The sequence below is a fragment of the Sorex araneus genome, chromosome 9, assembly GCF_027595985.1.
Source record: "Sorex araneus isolate mSorAra2 chromosome 9, mSorAra2.pri, whole genome shotgun sequence".
Lineage (NCBI taxonomy): Eukaryota > Metazoa > Chordata > Mammalia > Eulipotyphla > Soricidae > Sorex > Sorex araneus.
In genome coordinates this window covers 7,255,400-7,273,156 of record NC_073310.1, presented here as the reverse complement: position 1 = coordinate 7,273,156, position 17,757 = coordinate 7,255,400, and the positions used below count along the sequence as shown (strand labels likewise).

At 40.5% G+C, this 17,757-nt stretch overlaps 1 protein-coding gene across 3 annotated transcripts in view; it reads left to right on the top strand.

Annotated features, from left to right (window-relative positions):
* The window catches only part of MED13L (mediator complex subunit 13L), a 282,240-nt gene that overhangs the window by 222,273 nt on the left and 42,210 nt on the right, over positions 1 to 17,757 (top strand). For all 3 annotated transcript variants that reach the window (XR_008631414.1, XM_055147001.1, XM_055147000.1), the window contains exons 7-14: positions 197 to 385; positions 4,343 to 4,508; positions 6,078 to 6,182; positions 9,788 to 10,519; positions 11,491 to 11,710; positions 12,823 to 12,928; positions 13,234 to 13,358; positions 16,607 to 16,706. Coding sequence is in view for 2 of the 3 variants with exons in the window: in XM_055147001.1 (XP_055002976.1) it covers positions 197 to 385; positions 4,343 to 4,508; positions 6,078 to 6,182; positions 9,788 to 10,519; positions 11,491 to 11,710; positions 12,823 to 12,928; positions 13,234 to 13,358; positions 16,607 to 16,706 (1,743 nt within the window). In the remaining variant the exon portion in view is untranslated. The remainder of the gene's footprint in view (positions 1 to 196; positions 386 to 4,342; positions 4,509 to 6,077; positions 6,183 to 9,787; positions 10,520 to 11,490; positions 11,711 to 12,822; positions 12,929 to 13,233; positions 13,359 to 16,606; positions 16,707 to 17,757) is intronic.

Sequence of the window (17,757 nt, the reverse complement as noted above, 5' to 3'; positions counted from 1 at the left end):
TTATATGTGGAGTAGTCACCTTGCCTGGAACACCAGTGGTCCAGTATCACAAGTGCTGTCGTCATAATGTCAGAACACATGCTTCAATAGCTCTTACCTTAGAAACGTATCCATCTCTGGAGAACCTAATGACTTTGACTCTCAGGAGTATCAAAGTTAGCAGTCTTGTGAGAAATGTTTCCTTCCTTCTTTCCAGGTGGTGTTCGGATGGTTTATCCTTCAGCCTTCGTTTTGATCTCTCAGAACGACATCCCTGTTCCTCAGAGCATCGTCAGTGCCGGAGGCCATATCACAGTTGGGCAGCAGGGACTCGGCGCTGTGAAAGACCCAAGTAACTGTGGCATGCCGCTCACCCCGCCCACGTCTCCGGAGCAGGCTGTCATCGGTGAGTGCCCGCCAGGACCATCCCACAAGCCACAGCTCCCTGGCCTCCATGGAGAAGGGAAGCAAATGAACACTGGGAGATTCCTAGTGGAAAAGTGGAGGTGGAAGATAAGAGCTTTTCAAAATGAAGAAGTTTAGGCGAAGTTTAAAAGGACCTTAGAATTTTAATTGTGCCCGTAGAAGAGCCATTTAGGCGCTTCTCTTTAGTTCTTCCCATATCTTTTCCCTTTCAATGCATGCATGCTGTTGCATCCCACCCCACGCCTCCACACAATGGAGAGATGATGTTGGCTGCCTGGAAAATGCTAAGTCGGAGAGTGGCAGAAACCTTATGTTCGGGGACTTGGGTCATTGCTAGCCAGGGACAAATCTCGGATAATTCTTTCCCTTTTAGAATATGAAGTTACGTTAGCACCCGGGAACCAAAATAAGGCTTGTTTCCTATCAGTAATCTATTTTAATGATGAATATGAATTACTTGTGAAATTTGTGACAGTTTAAACAGTCTTCCATTGTGGAAAAAAAATCAGAAATTGTTTAGATTGGGTGGGTTTTGCCTGCCTGGTTGAGTAGTATATTTCCTGTATTAAAATCTTTGTTGTTATAGTTGAGCTCATTTTAATTGGCAGTCTAGTCACTCAGGAGAGGCTATTCATCACACTTGAGCTGAAATGAGATTATTTATAGGAGTTTAATGTGGGCCTTGCTGGCAGGAGCTACAGAGTAAATAAAGTCTTGGCTGGAAAACTTTGAAAACACAATACAATCTTGATACACTCTTGTATGGTAATTTTTGTGAGGATTAGATAGGATAATCAGATAGTATTTCAAAATTTCCTTAGTATATAAAGTATATAAAATTTATATATAAAGTATATAAAAATTTTGGTAAGTTTTCAATAAGTAAAATATTAGAGAAATATATAGATTTTGTGATAGAAATTAATTTTACAGCCTACCACTTTTAAAATGGACTGGAGTGATAGCACAGCGGGTAGGGCATTTGCCTTGCATATGGCCGACCCGGGTTCGATTCCTCCGTCCCTCTCAGAGAGCCTGGCAAGCTACTGAGAGTATCCTGCCCTGGCAAGCTACCTGTGGCATATTTGATATGCCACAAACAGCAACAACAAGTCTCACAATGGAGACGTTACTGGTGCCCGCTCAAGCAAATCAATGAGCAGCAGGACGACAGTGCTCCAGTGCTACCACTTTTAATAGGCTAAAGACCTCATTTGATTTTCAGACCTGTCCTAAATGTCAGTTTTTCTATTTAACACTACCCACTTTGCAGGGTTATTACTATGTGTTACTAAGTTGCATGCTTGAAAGTGCAGTGTACAGAGAAACAAGCAAGGAAATACATAGTAACCCTGAAAACGCTGGTTCCTGGATTGTAAACCGGAGATCACCAGTTGGGGCGAGAGGGACAGTGGGGAATGAAGAGTGAGCTAAGGAACAATGACAGTGGCAGAGGGTCTGGGGCACTTTGGTTGAGGAGAGGAGCATCTGTTCCACGGCAGGACCGCAGATAATAAAGCTTTCCTAAACATGTTACTAAAGCAGTGAGTAAAAGATCTCCACAGAGGTTAGAATGGTGGGGGAGGAGGACTGAGATGGGAAGGGGAAGAACTGGATCATTGCTGTTCATGGATAGCTTGCAGCTAGTTGATAAATATTAGTTCTGGAGATCTGGTCACATATAGTGTTAGGGTAAACTTCAAGCTGCTGAGAGACTAGATCCCTTTATGTTTTTGTTTGGGGGCCACACTCAGAAGTGACTCCTGGCTCTGTTCTCAGGGGTCATTACTGGGGGGAGCTTAGGAACCATAGGTGCAGGTGACTGACTCCCTTGAGTATTGCCTGTCTCTCCTCCGTACAGAGGAGAGGGGGTTACTGCCTTCCTGTAAATGCCCCTCAGACTCCTGGACTTGCAGGTCAGTTAATATTTTTGTGTATTGTTTGGCTTTGGGTCATACCCATCGTACTCAAGGCTTTCTCCTGGCAGGCTCAGGGGACCATATGGGCTGCCAGAATCAAACTCAGGTCAGTCTTTCTCAAGGCAAGCACAATACCTGCTATACTCTCTCCCTCTCTCTCTCTCTCTCTCTGGCCCCAAGGCCAACTAGCTTGGTGAAATCACTTACACCTAGCATATCAGCTTTCCTCTTACGTTCATAGGATAAGTGTACAAATGTTAACTAAAGTAGTCTGAGTAGCAGAGATTAAAAGTTTTGTTTTTGTCCATGTCAGTATCAACCACATTTTAAGTCATCAGAAGTTGTAGAGCATTAAATATGTTTGGAAAGTTAAAGACTGTGTTAACATCTGTTTATTTACTTTATTTATTTACTTACTTCACTTTACTTTTTTTTTGTAATAGACTTTTGAAGATTCATTGTAAAAATTGAAATGATTTATTTTGCACTGTGAATCAACTCAAGGAGCTTTAAAGATAAAAAGCAGTAATAAGGGGCCGAAGCGATAGCACAGCCGGTAGGGCGTTTGCCTTGCATGTGGCCGACCTGGATTCCATTCCCAGCATCCCAGCATCCCATATGGTCCCTTGAGCACTGCCAGGAGTAATTCCTGAGTGCATAGCTAGGAGTAACCCCTGAACATCGCTGGGTGTGACCCCAAAAGCAAAAAAAAAAAAAACACAAACACAAACAACAGTAATAAAGGGGCAAATTTCTTCTCTCTCAATTCTGGGAACACGAAAACTTTAGTTCTTTAGAATGTAGGCATGATAAGGTTACCTTCCCCCTTCTTTTTTTTTTTTTTAATAAAACCTTTAAGCTAAGCCTAACTATTCACATTTAGTGGTGCTGTTGTATTGATACCAAGAATATTAGTTTGAGTTATTTTTTTTTTCCAGGAAAGAGTAGAGTTTTTAGAGTAATTGAGATTATTTTGGTCAAGATGTTTTATATAATAGTTTGATTTGAATAAAACTCGCCATATATCTCTTAAATGAGAAAGATGGAAGTAATCAAATTAGGTTATAATACTGGAAACTGACTTTGTCTTGTATGAGATAGAAGTAATAAAATTCTCATAATATACTCAATAGCCAATATTGTCAACAGTCATAGTGGGTATATTAAAAGAAATGGATTGCCTGTTAGCTAGAGTGGGAAAATGAGTAGCGTTATTAGAGAAAAGCAGTAACTTTTTTTTTTTTTAATCCTGTGATATAAAAGGTTGAGATAGCCTTTTTCAGTATTTTAGTACTAAGGTTTCATAAGTGGTGGTAGGCATGAGGACAGACAGTTCCACGCACCAATTTGAAATTTGACCTTGTTAAAATACTTTGCGCCATTGAGCTCTTTATCCAGAACACCAGTAGCAGTCGTTAAACATCCGGGCAGCTAATGAGAATGAAGCTCTGTCCACTGTTCGCTTCTGCCTGAACTGTACTGCTTCGCGATTTAGACTTTCAGAATGGGGCTGGTAAGGTAGTACCGAGGGCAGGTCGCTTGCCTTGCATGGGGCAGATCTGTGTTCTTTCCCCGGCACCACATTTGGTGTCCTGAGCACAGAAGCTCTGAGCACCACTGGGTATGATTCAAAAACCTGAAAAATAAAAGAAAATTTCAAAATAATTCATGACTTTTCTTTAATGCTGTGATTTATGAAAATTTTCTAGGGCTTTGCATGTGGGAGGCTCAGGTTTAATCCATGGTACCAGATGGTTGCCCGGTGGGACCCCTCAAGCACAGAGTAGGTAGTCGCCCCGGGGTGGCACCAAAACAAAATCCAAAATTCTGTCAGTAGGATTAGCTCTGTTTAGGTATGCCCTTGACCAGATTAAACTCATAGTTTCAGGTAGCATTATTCCCAGAAGATCCGGTCAAAGCCACAGGGCTATGGGTTTCGTCAATTAAAATATTTATGTCTCTGCTCTAGAAGATGTTTTCAGAAAATTCTGACACTCCAAATCATTCTTCTTTCCCAGGTGAGAGTGGAGGGACCCAGAGTGCCGCCAGTCATGTGGGCTCCCAAGACGGTGGGATGATAACTATGCACAGTCCAAAGAGATCGGGGAAGATTCCTCCAAAACTCCACAATCACATGGTCCATCGAGTCTGGAAGGAATGCATCCTCAACAGAACCCAGTCCAAGTACGCACTTTATATTGTGTCTCATATGGAATCCAGTGAACATCTTTATATTATCATTTCATTCTTACATGAAAAGTCAATTTTAATCTTATACATTAAAAAAAAATAAAATGATAATCTACCAGATTGTCCTCAGTTATCAGTGACATGTATAGATTGTTACTTTATTTTTTGAACATATAGGATAAAAATCAAACCAAAAATGTTGAAGAATTTTGCATAGTTTAATTATCCAGGAAAATTGTTGAAGTTCCAGATATCTCAAAATGACTATGATGTTTATCTCATAGGTTATAGCACAGATAACTCAAAGCTAGTTATTGAGGGCTTGGTTTTTTTTTTCTTTGTTTGCCAATTTATGAATGTTTTGTACTTACAAAGAAAGGTTGTCATCACCATGTTTTCTGGTATGCATTGGCTTTGTGTTTTAACTGACATTTCTGTACTGACAACGATTATGAGGGTGCTTTCTAGCTGCTCTGCTTCTGTTTGTTAGGGGAGTCAGTATTCTCTTTCTCTGCCCATCTTCGTCCCCCCGCCTCTTTCCTTTCTTTCCTCCTTTCCTTTCCTTCTTTTTCCCCTCCTGCTCTCCCTCTTTCCTTCCTTAACATGTTTTCGGAAAAGAGGATTCATTCATAGAAAACAAAACTTGTAATCACTTGAGTTTCATGATCATGGCAGATAGTAGTCGATAAATTCTATTTATATCAAAATTCATACAAACATCAGCTTCTTTTCATAATTGTACTGATTTAACTGAACTGATGTAACTTGATAGAGATGCTTATTTCACTCAGAAAGCAGCCTAGTTTGTGTCCTCAGTTATCAGTGACGTGTATAAGAGGTATTTACGTTTCTTATCTTTTAGTTTACTGTCACTGTCATCCTGTTGCTCATCGATTTGCTCGAGTTACATGCATGAAGGGCTGGAGCGATAGTGCAGCTGGTAGGGTGTTCGCCTTGCACAAGGGTGACCCGGGTTCGATTCCTCCGCCCCTCTCAGAGCCTGGCAAGCTACCAAGAGTATCTCGCCCACACGGCAGATCCTGGCAAGCTACCCATGGCATATTCGATATGCCAAAAACAGTAACAACAAGTCTCACAATGGAGACGTTACTGGTGCCTGCTCGAGCAAATCAATGAGTAACGGGATGACAGTGACAGTGACACGTATGGAATGATGCCCATAACTGCTAATAAATATAGGAGTTTCAGCATGATTGAAATAATCTAAGGGCATGTAGCTCGCAAATACAGTGACATATTTGTAAAAATATATGTCTGACTTTTTAAAAACAATGAATGGCACCTGGTACTGTTCTATTTGTGATATGTACTGTGTGTACCACTCAGAAATAAAATATGTTTGTGTCCTGCTTCTTACACTGTGTAGAATGGGTATTTCCCATACAGCTCTTCTTTCCTACTCCCAATTCAGCCCTTTGGGTTGCTCTGCATTAGGATAATACTGTTAGTAAAGTGTACACAAGCCTCTTGATATCTCTCTCCTCCCCAGACGTATGTCTGTTATCTGATGCTTATACAAGTCACTTTTAAATATTTCTTTAGGCGGACTCAAATGTCAACTCCAACTCTTGAAGAAGAGCCTGCTAACAATCCTGCTACCTGGGACTTTGTGGATCCAACCCAAAGAGTCAGCTGTTCTTGCTCTAGGTAGGTGTTCCAGAAGGCAGGACCGTACTCAGAAAGACGAGGCTTTGTTGGTTGTGTTCTGGTCTGTCCTACCACTCTTTCCACTTTGTTTGGTTTGAAATATTGTCTCTCCATCAGTAATAAAGGTGAAAAGTTTCGTCTTCTATGCAAGTGATAGTTCCAGAAGAAACCTGATGGATAAGTGGCTCTCTCACTAACAAATTGCTCCCACAGATTCCTTTAATGCCTTAAAGAATGCAGCATCGTAAAGGCCTCAGTTTAACAAGATAGCCTCTTGCCCATGAAATAATTTAGCTTGAACTAGTAGAATCTGGATCCCATAGCTCTTCTGTGGATCCTTTATGTGGGTGAGAGTGAAGTTTTTGATAGTGTGTGATAGCAACATCTAGCCAAAAGCTCTTTCAAATTTGTTGTTTCTTTGTTCATGGGGGAGGGGGTGGGACACACTCAGCTCTGCTTATCTCATACTTCTGGTGCTGTGCTCAGGGGATCCTATGATATGCCGGGGAGCAGATCTGGGCAGATCTGGGTAGGTTGAGTGCCAGGCAAGCACCTGGCCCTCCGTACTCTCTCCAGCCCCTCAGATTTCTCAAGTGAAAGCTGATTTTGTATCCAGCTCAGTTATATATTTGAGCGTATGTTGATGGTTATTTACTTAATGGAGAACTTAGATTGGCTTACTTCTAAAGTATCTACTTTCACATTTACTACTACTCAGTATTTACCAGACTACCATTGATTGTTGTATTTAAAGCAGAGGCTCTTTTCACTCTGGTTTTACCAACGGAATTCTTCAAGGTACACATGAATGAACATAAGTAGTTCTCATACCTTTACATGATTTGTGCAGACTGTTTCGTATATATATGTATGCAACAAAATTTAGGCCTTTCCCCACTTCTCCTGTCCCCCAAATTGCTTATCTTTTATGGAGCTTTTCCTCAGTAGGTAGCTTCTTATTGAGAGAAGATAAGTTTGTCAGTCTAATGAAACTAAAGGTTAGTTTTTTCCCATGAGAGTGTTTTTGAAAAAGTCATTTTTTTTTATTCTGGATCAGTTTGCTTAGCGCATGAGAATTTCTAGTTTTGGGATAGGTATGGTATACCATTAAATAACTGTTTTGTCTCCAGACCATTGTAAATTGTGTGGGAAAATAAGTATTTTTCTATTAATACTGATTTTATTTTAAAAGCAACTCATAGTCAAGTTATTGTCTACCTAGAATATAAATTTTAGTGCATTTAACATCACTTGTGCCTTAATCTTATTTTTCTTGCATTTTACAGGAGCTTTTTTCAATTTTTTAAAGGTAGACTTTTATTAACTTCTTGTTTTCATTTGTTGCAGTGAACTCTTTTTTATCTTAAATAAATAAATGACTCTTTTGCCTTAAGTTATTTTTCTATTTCCTTCTAAGGAAACCATCAGGTTGTTTCTGTTTTATAACTACATAGTCCATTCCATTGACTTTTCAGAAATTTATTTCTCAACTTGAACCTACCTTGTCTTTTTTTGAATACCTCAAGGTAAATGTGTCTGTTTCTCCAAAAAGCTAGGTATCCTGTTAGGGTCTTTTTTATTGTACATTTTCCTCCTTACCTAAAAATTTTAATCATTTGCTTACTTCCTTAGCTAAGTCTAGTCTATTACTGCATTTCACGGTAATTTTCTTTGAAATATGTTTTCGTCATGTGCTTGCCTCATTGTTCCAGCTACCGTGTACTTTTACACTCTTTGGCCTTGTCTGTGTTCCCTTTTTATCGTGAGGTCCCCAAACATCTAGCCCTCCGTACCTGGTCTACCTGCCTCTTCAGTGACTTGCCTTTCCTCTTCAGAGTTTGGTGATGATACTGTGTCACTAGCATATTGACAATTGTAATCATTTCACAGTGTAGATAAATTGCAAATACAATCAAAAACTGGCAGTTTACAGTTTACAATTTTACAATTTACTTACAGTTTACAAAAAATTGTAAATACAATCATTTTGCCAAAAGTTCTTACTTAGAAGAAATTACCATGGAATATTTACCAGAGGGCTAGTCTGGTAAAAAGAGAAAATTCCACATTAAAAAATTCACGGGAAAAGACTTTTAGGGCTTAGCTGTAAAGTAAGTATCCTTAGATGATACGCTTGACTTACTTTTAGATGATACATTCATTTGTCACCATGGTACTATGCCTTATTGACAATATGCCTTGTCCAGAGACCGCTTCCTTCCAGGTCAGGGTTGGGTTATGGTGATGGGCGAAGGTAGGGACTGCAGAGAGCAGCAGATGCTCTGGCAAGAGTGCTTTCATGCTCTCTCCTGTAGGATACCAGCCCCGTTAGGGAATGGTCCTCTCCTCACACTATTTAATGGCCTAGTGGGGCATGGTGGCCATCCTGTTGTCCCACTAAACCATCCTATTATGCCACACAAATCCGTTTTACTACCCACTAGGGCACCGTTTAGTGCAAAGCAGTAGTGATTTAATGCCACCCTAGTGGCCTCAAAGAGTTACTGCTACACCAGCAAGAGAGCTTACATTTTTTCCTGGGAATGATTTATGTATTGGTAGAAACTGACCTGCTGTATAACTTTGTAGTGCAGATTAAACCCTGGCATCATCGAGTGGGCCTTTACTGAGCAATTTCTCATACCAATGCTTGCCAGGAAGTTTATTAGGATGTGAGCAGACTTGGTGTTCCTGTAGGTAGTTCTCATGCAGTTGCATATACAGGCTATTTTAGTGTTCACTTTCAGCCTTTTCACTTCTATCTCATTTTATTGTGTGGTCCAGATACAATCTTTCCTCCTTTCTGTTTTAGTCAACTGTGGCATATATGATTCTTAGTATATTTAGACCATCAAACATTCCTAAGACTGACGCTCATTTATGATTGTTTTTGAGGAAGTTGAGACTTACTTTATTCCCAGTTTACAAGACATTATAGACCATTCTCTATTGGAGTTGGTAGGGTGTTATTAAAGAGAAAGTGGAGACTGTTTTACTGTGTTCTTCTTGGCAAATGATCTCCTTTCATCTTTAAGATGTAGTCTGAATACAATATCTGAGACCTTCATCAGATTGGAAAATTTGGGTGATTATTCAGGTCAAGCAGTGGGTAGGGTGTTCGCCTTACACGAGGCTGACCCAGGTTTGATTCCTCTGTCCCTCTCGGAGAGCCCAGCAAGCTACTGAGAGTATCTTGCCCGCTTGGCAGAGCCTGGCAAGGTACCCATGGCGTATTCAATATGCCAAAAACAGTAACAACAAGTCTCACAATGGAGATGTTACTGGTGCCCGCTCGAGCAAATCGATGAGCAACAGGATGACAGTGACAGTGACGTTCAGGTCACTTAATTTAGTAAGAGCAGTGTTCTATTTGTTCATATTTCTTAAGTCCTTAACTTCTCTGCCTGTCTTGAATGCAATTGATTCATCAGGGTTTGTTCTAGTTTTTAGCTTCATGAATTTGATTAGCATTTAGAGTTTTGGTGTATTGAGTCATCTGTAACGTTACTGGAAATGACATGATCTCATCAGAGGCACCTCTTTTGTAAAATGATGATGATATTATTTTCATCTATTTGTTGACTTAATCTCACTTCTCATTTCAGGCATAAACTTTTAAAACGTTGTGCTGTGGGACCCAGTCGACCTCCCACAATATCTCAACCAGGGTTCAGTACAGGACCATCATCATCCTCATCTTTACCACCTCCTGCTTCTTCTAAGCACAAAACAGCAGAGAGACAGGAAAAGGGAGACAAGTTGCAAAAAAGACCTTTGATACCGTTTCACCATCGGCCCTCTGTGGCTGAAGAGTTATGCATGGAGCAAGACACACCGGGACAGAAACTAGGGTTGGCGGGGATGGACTCCTCCTTGGAGGTGTCCAGCAGTAGGAAGTATGATAAGCAAATGGCCGTGCCTTCCAGAAACCCAAGCAAGCAAATGAATCTGAATCCTATGGATTCACCTCATTCCCCCATCTCCCCTCTGCCTCCAACACTCAGCCCTCAGCCACGGGGTCAGGAAACAGAGAGTTTGGACCCACCATCCGTCCCTGTGAACCCAGCCCTCTATGGAAATGGGCTAGAACTTCAGCAATTGTCTACTATGGATGACAGGACTGTCCTCGTTGGCCAAAGACTGCCTCTGATGGCAGAGGTCAGCGAGACAGCCTTATATTGTGGGATTAGGCCCTCGAACCCAGAGTCCTCGGAGAAGTGGTGGCAGAGTTACCGTCTCCCACCCATCGATGATGCTGAGTTCCGGCCTCCAGAGCTCCAGGGTGAGAGATGCGATGCCAAAACGGAGGTAAACTCCGAGAGCACTGCGTTACAAAGGTATGGCCACTCATCCCACCCACCCGTTCACCCACCAAAGGGCTACTGGCTTTTTCATGTTTGGGTTTGGGGGCCATCCCTGGTGATGTGCAGGGGCTTCTCTTGACTCTGCTGCTGCTCAGGAGGACTGTTTCTTGGTGCCAGGGATCACAGTGCTGTCAACTGCGTGCCAGACCAATGCCTTCACCCCTGTACTCTCTTTCAAGCTCCACACTGCTGTGGTCTTTTAAGAACCGGGCTGTCCTCACAGTGCTTCCTTGCCGAAGCTTCAGGTTTAAAGTAAAAGAAACTTTTCTTTACCATTATAGGTTCTGCATTTGAAAAATGCTCATGAAAATTAGGCCCATGTATCCTTGGTTAAGCCTGCTGCCTCAGCAAGGTCTCGTGACATTTAGTAGATCAGCACATGTTAGTTTATTTTGGGTCTGCTGTTTGTTAATCAACACATATAGCTGAGACTTTTCATATTTTTTGGTTTTTCATATTTTTTGGCCTTTGGATGCTGACCCTTGTAATGAAGGCTTTGCTTGCATTCAAGTATGTATCATGCATTTAGTAATGAAACTTAATATTTACAGTGTATTTGAGCTACCCGATACTCTAAATAATTAACACCAATTACCTCTTTTAAACTCCATCACAACCATTTTATTACCTTAATTTCATAGCTGAGAAGGAAACCAGGGTCATGTCATTAGTGAATGACACAGATGGAATTTGAACCTAGGCAATCTGTTCTCAGAGCTTCTTAATGTTCTTTAAGATGAATACTTGGAATCAGATACAAAAAATGTGTGTTCTTGACAGAAGCTGCTAAATTTTATTGGATTGTGATTGTAATCTCCCAAAGAAATTTACTTTGTAGATGAAATTATAGCTAATGCTGTTACAAGTACTTTGAAATGCTACTTTTTAAAAGGTAATCTTTTTTACTTTACCTTGCTAAAATTGTTCTTTATTTCCCTGTTTAGACTCTTAGCACAGCCTAACAAACGGTTTAAAATCTGGCATGATAAGCCCCAGATGCAGCCACCCCACTTCCTCGACCCATTGCCTCTATCACAACAACCTGGAGACAGTCTGGGAGAAGTCAATGACCCATACACCTTCGAGGACGGCGACATCAAATACATCTTTACCAACAAGAAATGCAAACAAGGGACTGAGAAAGATTCCCTGAAAAAGAATAAGGTACCACTTAACGTAGCGTCCAGCATGGTGTGGGTTTTAGTCTGTGTGGATCCAACATGTGTGAGAAAACTTCTGAGGCAGAATGTTTGAGGTAGTCTTGCCTGATTGCTCTGTCCCCATACTCATGCTCTTGGTACTATTGTATCAAACAGTGTTGTTCCTTTTTATGTCATGGCTCACCTTTGTTTAAAAGTCAGCCGAACATAAATGAAGCCTCATATTCCCCAGGCTGTAGCTCTCGTACAGTGCATGTTCCTCTCATATGCTGGTTCTTGTTGGCCTATGCTCCCTGCTTATTTCTTTTTAATTATGACTCCAAAGTACCCCAAATAAAAAGAATCATGTTGGTAACAGCAGCTACTGTTTGTTGAGCGCTTACTGTGTTCACTGTGCTCAGCGCTTTACCTGTCTGGATTAATATTTTTCACCTCTACATCTCCGAATTAATAACAGCACTATTAATATCAGTCTGTCACTATTAATTTTTCTGGTTTCATTGTCATACAAATGAGTACTGGGGGTGGCTGCTGGCTTTAGCCTTAAATTTTGAAATACTGGGACATTTTTAGAGGTATTCTTGAGAACGGAGGAGATTAAAAAAGGACAATATAGTTCAGGAGATGGTTTTTCTTTTTTTTTTTAATGAAATATGTTTTATTTTGTTTTTTAAATGTGAGAGTATTGTTCTTTATTCAGCCACTGATTAAGCTGACTGAAGCTGGCATGAACTCCACCAGGAGATGCTTCTTAAGTTACTCTAAGATACCTGAATCTAGAAATCTCAGTTCCTAATTTAGCATTGAAATGTTATTAAAGGCAGCTTTTAACACCATGGCGGCCTTTAATTAAATGCCACCAGTACCATTTAGGCACAAAACCCTGATTGATCCAAATACCCCGAAAGATTAAGGGGGATGTATGGGAATTCTGGTTCTACTTAAATTCAGTGAAAAGGACATTTTTTTTATTTCCTTTGGTTGCATAGACCATGGTTTATCATACTTGTGCTCATAACAAGTTCCATTCCTCCCTCTAATTCTTTGTGTTCTCCCTCATATTTCACACTTTGGGTTGGTGTTCATGTGTTTTGTTTGGCTGAATTTATTATACAGTCAGAGGATGGATTTGGTACCAAGGATGTCACTACACCAGGTCATTCCACGCCGGTGCCTGATGGGAAAAATGCCATGTCTATTTTCAGTTCTGCTACTAAAACAGGTGTGTACAATGATTATTTGCCTCATTTGGATTGTTGCTAAAATAAAATGTAAGGGAGAGACTTCTTAATTTAAAATGATATTCCTGTTGTGATAGCAATAGTTTGATCTCTTTACTATATATTTCATAGTTTTTCAGTGCCTTTTAAAACTGATCACCATATTTGGAAATAAGTATGTCTAAATTTAACTGAAAACAGGGAAAAGTCTCAGGCAGGTCTTGTTGATTAAGATCTGTGCTTCTCCTCACGCCTTCCCCGACGGTGAAGTTGCTTATTCCGCGTCGTTTGCCTCCTTTCCCCGCAGATGTACGGCAGGATAGTGCTGCGGGCAGAGCCGGCTCCAGCAGCCTTACCCAGGTGACAGATCTGGCCCCTTCCCTGCATGACCTAGACAACATCTTTGACAACTCCGATGAGGACGAACTTGGGGTGAGTCTGCCAGAGCCGCACGGGCCCGATTGCTCAGTGGGAAGAGTTCCAGCAGAGCCTCGGTCTCCCTTGATGTTGGAGACTCTCCTTTCGGGGCCCGAATGTTCTTTAAAAAGGTGTGAACAATCCTTGTTGTGATTGCCTCATTTTTTTTTAAATGTTAGGAGAGTGCAATAATTCTGGATGTTTATTTTTAAACTCACTTATTACAAAAATCAATGTGTGGCTTTAGAAAGAAAGAAAAGATATATGTAAAATATTTATTTGTAGGTGAGGTGTGAGGGCAGAAAGAAAATATAGATGGAAATTTCAGATAGTTACTAATAAAATTTAGTCCTCAAGTCATATGTCGGAAAATTTTGTAACTCATGAGTTGTAGGTCAGAATTGGGTTCCTGTCTGCTCTAGAGAAGAGGAAAAGCACATTGATTTACAAGACTCACTGTAAAACCAAAAGCTAAAGTAAATAAAAAATAAAACTTTTGGAGAAGTAAAAACTTTTATTGAAAGCTAACAGGGAAAAAAATGGCACGTCCAGTGAAGGGGTCCCCGAAAGCCCTTGAAGTGGACCACCCTCCGCAGGTCTGCTGGGCTCTGCCTGCTGGGCTCAGGCTTCTCCCCTGCTCCAGTCCTCCCGATATCTCAGGGTGACTAGAGAGGTGTTATGTATTCCATTTAGATCTTGTCTTTCAAATCATGTCCGTAACATTTTATTCATGTAATAGACCTGTTAGAGATTAGACTGTATTTGGAGAGCTATAATGAGATTATGTGTCCCTTTTCAGACTTGAGGATAGTGGGGAAGTAGAATTTGTGCATATAGAAGTTAACTAATACAGTATGTCATGATTAAAGTGACAGATAAGAATTTAATATTTTGGTGAAAAGCTGGGCTGGGTCAGGAAATTGGTATTCCCGTTCTCTTTCCCCGCTTTTTACCTCAGCAAATAGAAGTACCTCTGAACTGCATTTCACTTCATAATTGTCACAGATTTTCTGCCTTTTTTCTTTTTCCCAAAAAAGTGGGGTGTGATTATTATGTGAAGCCCTTTTAAAAACTGTGTCAATTTGGGGGGCCAGAGCAATAGTACAGTGGGTAGGGCACTTGTCTTGCACACAGCTGACCTGGGTTTGATCCCCAGCACCCCACGTGATCCCCTGAGCCCATCAGGAGAGATTCCTGAGCACAGAGCCAGCAGTAAGTTCCGAGCACCATCGAGTGTGGCCCAAAAACAAAGCAAAAAAAATTGTGCCAATTTAAAAAAGTACCGTTATTGCATAAAAACAATATTATTACCACAATTATGTGGTAGCTACGATTATGTGTGAAATACAGTATTTCAAGGATATGTACAGGGAAGAAAGGATATGTTTCTTTAGAGAAGTATATTCACTTTCCACTTAGGTTCTTTGTCCCCATTCGTCCATTATCATATATTGTTACTGATTTGAAGGTCGGTTCTCCAACAGAGAAGATTTGCTTGTTCTAAGATTTATCTTTGAGGTTACAAATATTATTAAATCATCTCCCTATACTTGAAACACTTAATGACTTTTAAAAAAAGGCATATATAAAATACATTTACTGTTGTAAATGACCTGAGTCTAAAGGTGCTGGGCATTTTGGTATAAAGAAACCCTTGAGCAGCATGTTTCAGCTGTAGCTTAAAGGTTAAATAGAATCAGAGTCCTAGAGCCTGTTCGCACTTTAAAATAGAGATGATGAACAGATATTATATACCTTTTGTATTATGAGTACTTAGTAAATGATGAGAGCATAATGGCCGTGAAGAATTGATTTGACATGGAATGTAAAAGGACTCAGTTAATAGAGGTAGGGGAGGGACAGGGATTTGAGCCTGGAATGAACTTTATTTAACGAGCAAGAATGAACGAGGGAAGTCTATTTTCTGAACGGCGGGGAAAGATTTATTGGGGCTAGGAAGGCTTTTTGAACTCTGCTGGTATTGTGTTCCTCTTACCTGCTGAGTATTCAGCTGACCTGGTAAGGTCAGTGCTTTTCTACAACATTGTTACCAGAAAGCTGGAGTACTCTTTAGGAACTGGTGTTGCACTGAAATGGAATCACCTGAACACAGGCTGTGGGTGCCAGAAGGAGACAAAAGGGGAAGACAAGACATTTCTCTGGTAGAAGAAATGGCACCTTTCCTTATTGTCATCTGAACATAGGAGATCTTTTTAAAACTTGACTAACCAAGTATCATCTAGGGTTGGTGTTAGTGACCTGGAGGGTTCCTTAAAGACTTTGATGGTTATATAGGAACTAAGTATGAAGGCAAGGAATAGCAAAGAAGTAGAGGATTGGGAGGAAAAACAAGCTTTGAGTAACTGTGCTCACAGCCACCATCCCTGGAGGTTATTGTCTCTGCTCTGAGCCATTGGATTTATTCTCTGTATAAGTAATGAATTAATATCGGAGCAAATGAAGAATACTTTCTATTTTGGATATATTCTTGGTAATGTTAATGTGCCAAAGACAGTGGGCATTCTTTAAAGTAATCTTTGTTTCTCCGAAATGAGTATTGCTGCTTTGCTTTGATTCCTAGCCTGGGATTTAAACAAAGAACAGTTTATCTTAAAAATTACTTGCTGTTTCGGTTTACTGCTATCAGGAGTTGGGAGAGTATTTGTCTGGGCTTTTTTTTTTTTTCTCCATGTCAGTTATCTGTATTTAATTTGGCACTTCCACTCTGACACTGTATAAGCATATACAAAGGAAAGAGCTTTCATTTTTAAGGATCTCTCTCTTTTGCATTTGAACTTGAACAGTCACTGCTGAATAAAGGCAGAAGATATTTGTTTTTTGTGGTTAAAATAAAGGAATCATAGTTGGCGAATATTTTAACTGTGCTTCCAGGGGAAAGCCAATTGAGAGCAAGTTACTCCTCAGAGGCAGCACCCTGAAATAATCATTGTCCCCAAACTGTTGCACAATTATCCTGAAAATAAAGACTTGCTAAAGGTGTGCAAGTTATTCTTTGAAGCCCAGCCTATCCTGCCCTGGGCTATGGAAAGAAAACTCACTCAGTTTCTTAAATTAAGAAGCTGTTAAACTGTCTCCTTTGTTTTACTGTCTGCTGGTCTGTCTAGAATTTCATCTGGGGAGCATTATGCAAGGAAACATACTTCCCTTCCTTTTACATGTTAGCTGTACACCAAGAAATAGTTGGCTAGTGCTCTACGTATGTGCGAATGTGCTACTCTGTTTGAAAAATGCTATGTTCTTAGGCTGTGTCGCCTGCACTGCGCTCATCCAAAATGCCTACAGTTGGAGCAGAGGACCGGCCTCTCGGGAAGGACGGAAGAGCTGCTGTTCCTTACCCACCAAGTAAGTGGGGGATTGGCCTGAACCGCGACTGGGTAGCTGCAGCTGGAAGTAAGATCCTCTCGGTATTTCATAGACCCGCACTTTCTCTGAGGGCCTCACCCTCTCCCCATTTGAGCACTAAGCATTGCATTTGTGTAAGTTGGTATGTCTGAGATAGAGAATAGGTAAGAGACCATCTTCACTTGAATTCCTCTTTGATTTTCAGTGAAGTAACATTTCTGGTTTAAATTGTGGAGAAATGCTCCAGTTTTTGATCTAATAACCCTTTCCTTTAGGATAAATGCCACAGAGATGATTTTCAGCACTACTTTCTACTTTTAAGAGCGTGTGTAAAATGTTTTCAGTTTTCACACATTTAATTCACAGGAAGACCGTGAATATTTGTTTTCTCGTGGCCCTTTTTCAGATTTATTCATAAGTTTTTGGGTTTCCTTTCTAGATCGACTACTTGTATTCTGTATGTTGCCAAAAAGAAAAGCTGCCCTTTTCCCTAGCTCTTCTTTACCCAAAGGAACCGCACTATCTTGTAACAGAAAAGAAAATCAGAGTAACTTATGGGAGCACTTTGAAGTTGCAGCATAATTCCATAACAAATTGTTCTTTAATACCTTCTCATTTACTTCACGTGAAATGAGGACAAATGGAGGGGAAGCCGTCACTTATTGGGATGAGTCAGAAGTTGTGCGAGCGCAGATGGCAGTGCTGATGGCTTCAGAACCACAGGGGTGAAGCGTGCAGGGTGTGGATTAGACAGTGTCAGTGGATCCATAACTTTTTAAAATACGCAAAGTTTAAGTGAGAGAGGCGTAGCAGAATTAGATGCTAAAATATCTGGGAATTTACCCAAGATTATTCACAACCATCCTGCTAGTTCGAGGTGTTACTCAGAAAAATAGGCAAGCTCCCTTCATTGTCTCATTCTTCCTCAGAGAGGGATGGTGTCATTATGTTGATTTCACGTGAACAGCGTTAATGATCTTATATATTTTATGTGTGTATATATGTGTATTTGGTAAATGACCACCACTGCAACCAGGAGTGGGGCAGACTT